This window comes from Arachis hypogaea, chromosome 2 (genome assembly GCF_003086295.3).
Source record: "Arachis hypogaea cultivar Tifrunner chromosome 2, arahy.Tifrunner.gnm2.J5K5, whole genome shotgun sequence".
NCBI classification, from domain to species: Eukaryota; Viridiplantae; Streptophyta; class Magnoliopsida; order Fabales; family Fabaceae; genus Arachis; species Arachis hypogaea.
In genome coordinates, this window is record NC_092037.1 from 14257622 (window position 1) to 14261004 (window position 3383).

General features: G+C 34.7%; 1 protein-coding gene across 4 annotated transcripts; it reads right to left on the reverse strand.

The window, feature by feature from the left end:
- Nucleotides 1–563: 563 nt before the first annotated feature.
- Nucleotides 564–2423, reverse strand: LOC112738348 (uncharacterized). 4 transcript variants are annotated; one of them, XR_003169360.3, is made up of 3 exons: nucleotides 1998–2423; nucleotides 1469–1603; nucleotides 564–788 (listed from the first exon to the last, which is right to left on the reverse strand). XR_003169360.3 is itself a non-coding variant. In XM_025788760.3 (3 exons), exons 1-3 carry the CDS (start codon nucleotides 2270–2272, stop codon nucleotides 723–725), a joined length of 408 nt encoding a protein of 135 aa, XP_025644545.1. In that variant the 5' UTR covers nucleotides 2273–2418; the 3' UTR covers nucleotides 564–722. The 4 variants fall into 4 exon arrangements, 1 of the variants encoding a protein (XP_025644545.1); XR_003169359.3 differs by having other exon boundaries at nucleotides 1469–1658; nucleotides 1998–2420; XR_003169358.3 differs by having other exon boundaries at nucleotides 1469–1669; nucleotides 1998–2420.
- Between the last annotated feature and the right edge of the window lie 960 nt (nucleotides 2424–3383).

Here is a 3383-nt window from a genome sequence, read left to right on the forward strand (position 1 = left end):
ACTTTGAAGTAATTGAACTCATATTGTATTTATTGATTCAATTGTTGTGACTTATGAACATTTTTATAGTTAATATACAATAGACATAGTTGGCTATTAATTTGTTGCATACACCTTGACTATAAATGCTTTGTTTTGCTTTCACTTTACAGGGGCATCCTGAAGAGTTGAGTGCAATATGAAAAAATCTACATCAGATGTTTCTTTTGTTAAACAAATGAATATTTTTTTATACTAAATGGATGATTCTTATTTAAGGTGGAAATTAATTTGAAGTAATTGAACGCACATTGTACTTATTGATTCAATTATTGTGACTTATGAGCATTTTTATAGTATATAATAGACATCGATGGATATTCATTTGTTGTATACACCCTGACCACTTGATAATAAATTTAATCATATAAGTAACACTTCCCTCTAGGGGTGTTCGCGGTGCGGTTTGGTTCGGTTTTTGAGAGAAAAGTCATCCGATCCGATCGTTTAATTAAACTGCGGTTCGGTTTGGTTCGGTTTGTTCGGTTTTTTTCAATCAATTCAAAAAGAATACTACCATACTATTTTACAAAGTCATATCATTGACTACAACAAACACGAATACACAATAACTAACAAAGTCTTGATCTAATGAAATTTAACGACAAAAGAAATTCAAATACGACAATTAAAGATGTTTAAAAGTTCAGTAGTCAACACAACTGAAAGATAAAAATAAATTTTCAAGTCATGGACGGGTTGAAAGCGCTTGCCAGTGAATTGAAGTAGAAGACATGACTTCCCAACTCCTATAATAATAAAACAAGAAGGCTACATAAGTAACTTCTCTCCATAAATAAACTACTGCTCATAATATTACATATACACTTTGAACACAATACATATATGAAATGAAAACAAACAGACTACAACTTCAATTAGCTTTGTCACTGGTGCCTCGATTCATATTAATTGTTTCTAGCAATTAGGATTACAAGTAATACTGAAGTGCCCATTACAATCTCAAAGTTTTACATTTTTTTTTGTTTTAACAAAAATTCCCATATTATACAATTTTAATGAAGTGACTACTATAATTACATTATGAAAAGTTGATTAGTCATTAGAAGCTGTGAACAACTGCAAAAGCATTAATAGTTCATATTTTGGATGTCAATGGTATTGGGGGAAAAATTGGGAACCAGATGGGATCAGCATCAAATCAATCCAGCTACGATATTAATTTTATGCACCAAATAAGATCATAAAAACACAGAGAAACTATAAGCTTAAAAAAGAGATCCCAAATGGAAGCTGGAAAAGCGCCACGCGTACAAAAGAATCAAGCATTAAAATTTCCAGAATTCTCAACAATTGAAAAGCTGAACCCCATGGGGTAATTAAGAAAATTGAACAATTATTATAATAAATTGATCATAAGATTCATAAAAGCTATATCATAAAAATCAGGGGAAATAATTGGAATTACCGTTATCACCGATGATGATGTTGGGGTCAGTGGTGTGGTGGGAGACTGGGAGCTGCTGTGTTGAACTCTTGATCATGGCCAGAACCCAGAAATTTATAACCAGCAATCCAACAATACCAAATTCTTAACAATAAACTGAATAATACGCTGATCTCAATACACTGAACAATAATTCAATAACCAGCAATTCCTGAACAAAACCTAAACAATGTCATCTAATTACTTGATGTTAACTATTTAAAACAAAATCTGTTTATGAGTGATTGTTATTGTTATTAGTATTATTGTTGTTAGTTGTGGTGGTGGTAAATAGCAAGTGTCAGATGAGTATTTCAGTAAATCAACAACAAATAAATTAAACCATGAATAAAAACCAGCAACAAATAAATATATACCGAAATGGAAATTGAACAACAATATACAAAAACCAACAATAAATTAAACCATGAACAAAAATTAGCAACAAATATACACTGAAACAGAAATTGAACAACAATGAATCAATGATTATTGAACAAAAATTGAATACCTAAATTGGAGGCTCCTTATCTGACTTGACTCGATGGCGGCTGCTATCCGTGTCTCCGCGAGGCCAGAAACGATGCTGTGGGTGGCTGGGTGGTGCTGTCTCCGCGAGGCCAGAAATGATGCTGTGGGTGGCGACGCGGGTGGTGCTGGCTCTGCGACGATGGTGTTGGCTGGTGCTGTCTGCGAGGAGGTGCTGGGACGAAAGGTTCGGCGGCGCTGTGTGAAAGACTGGAAGGGTTCGGTGGCGCTGGGAGGTGGTGAGAGGAAGGGGTTCATTAGCGCAGGGAGATGGTGGGAGGAAGGGGTTCACGCATGTTGGGAGTGGGAGGTGCTGGCTGCTGCGAGACTGGGAGTGGGTTTCGAAAGTAGAGAGCGCAGAGTGAATGTGAGGGTTGGCGGCTAGGTTAGGTTATGCTGTGAGGGGGTTGGGGGGTGGGGGGAGGGTTGGTTTTATTTGTTTTTTTTTAACCGGTTCGGTTCGGTTCGGTTAGAGTTTTCATTGTCAAAACCAAAAACCGAACCGAACCGCAATAAAAACAGCAAAATATAATTTTTTCGGTTTTTTTGGTTTTCGGTTTATTCGGTTTTCGATTTTTTCGGTTCGGTCCGGATCGGTTTTGAACACCCCTACTTCCCTCATAAGTTTATCACTAAGTAGTATGTTGTGTATGTGGACTCAGTTTTAATTTGATAAAAATTATAACTCCAAAGTTCAAGTATAATAACATCATAAAGCAAACAGTGGGTAAAAGAAAAGCTGTCAAAACCCTTTGATTACTCTTGAAAAAGCAAATAATGAGATATTGTTGTTGTTCTTTTCTTTATCTATTTTTTTCCTTCTTTAAATTTTGTTAAACAAGCATGAGGATAAATACAAAAATCTTTTTTCTTCTATTGTGATACTTGTATTCACTATCAATTGAATCATCTCTGCAGTAAAGAATAATACAAGTAACTTCTGTTAGGTACCTAATTATTTTTGTAAAGATCTAAGTGGATGTTACTTCTGTCAAGTGTCAAGATATTTTTTTATACTAAATAGATGTTACTTTAACAGAAGTCATGTGAATGAAAAATCAAAAAAGCTTATCCCACATAAATAACTATAAATTTGTCATCATACTAAAATGCAATGAAAGGAATCATAATATTCATTCAACTTATCCATATAATTTGCAACGCTGTCGATACAGGAATTCATCATGTACAAAAGTAATAAACAATGTGATCATACGATTCATGTCATTAGCACATCTCTGTCATGCACAGATATAGAGTTCTCTTCCAACAATGTTGCAAGCTGAATAAATAATGTGATCATACGATTCATGTCATTAGCATCACCCCGATTCTTTGCCTGTGATGGATAAGCACACAAATGACCAAC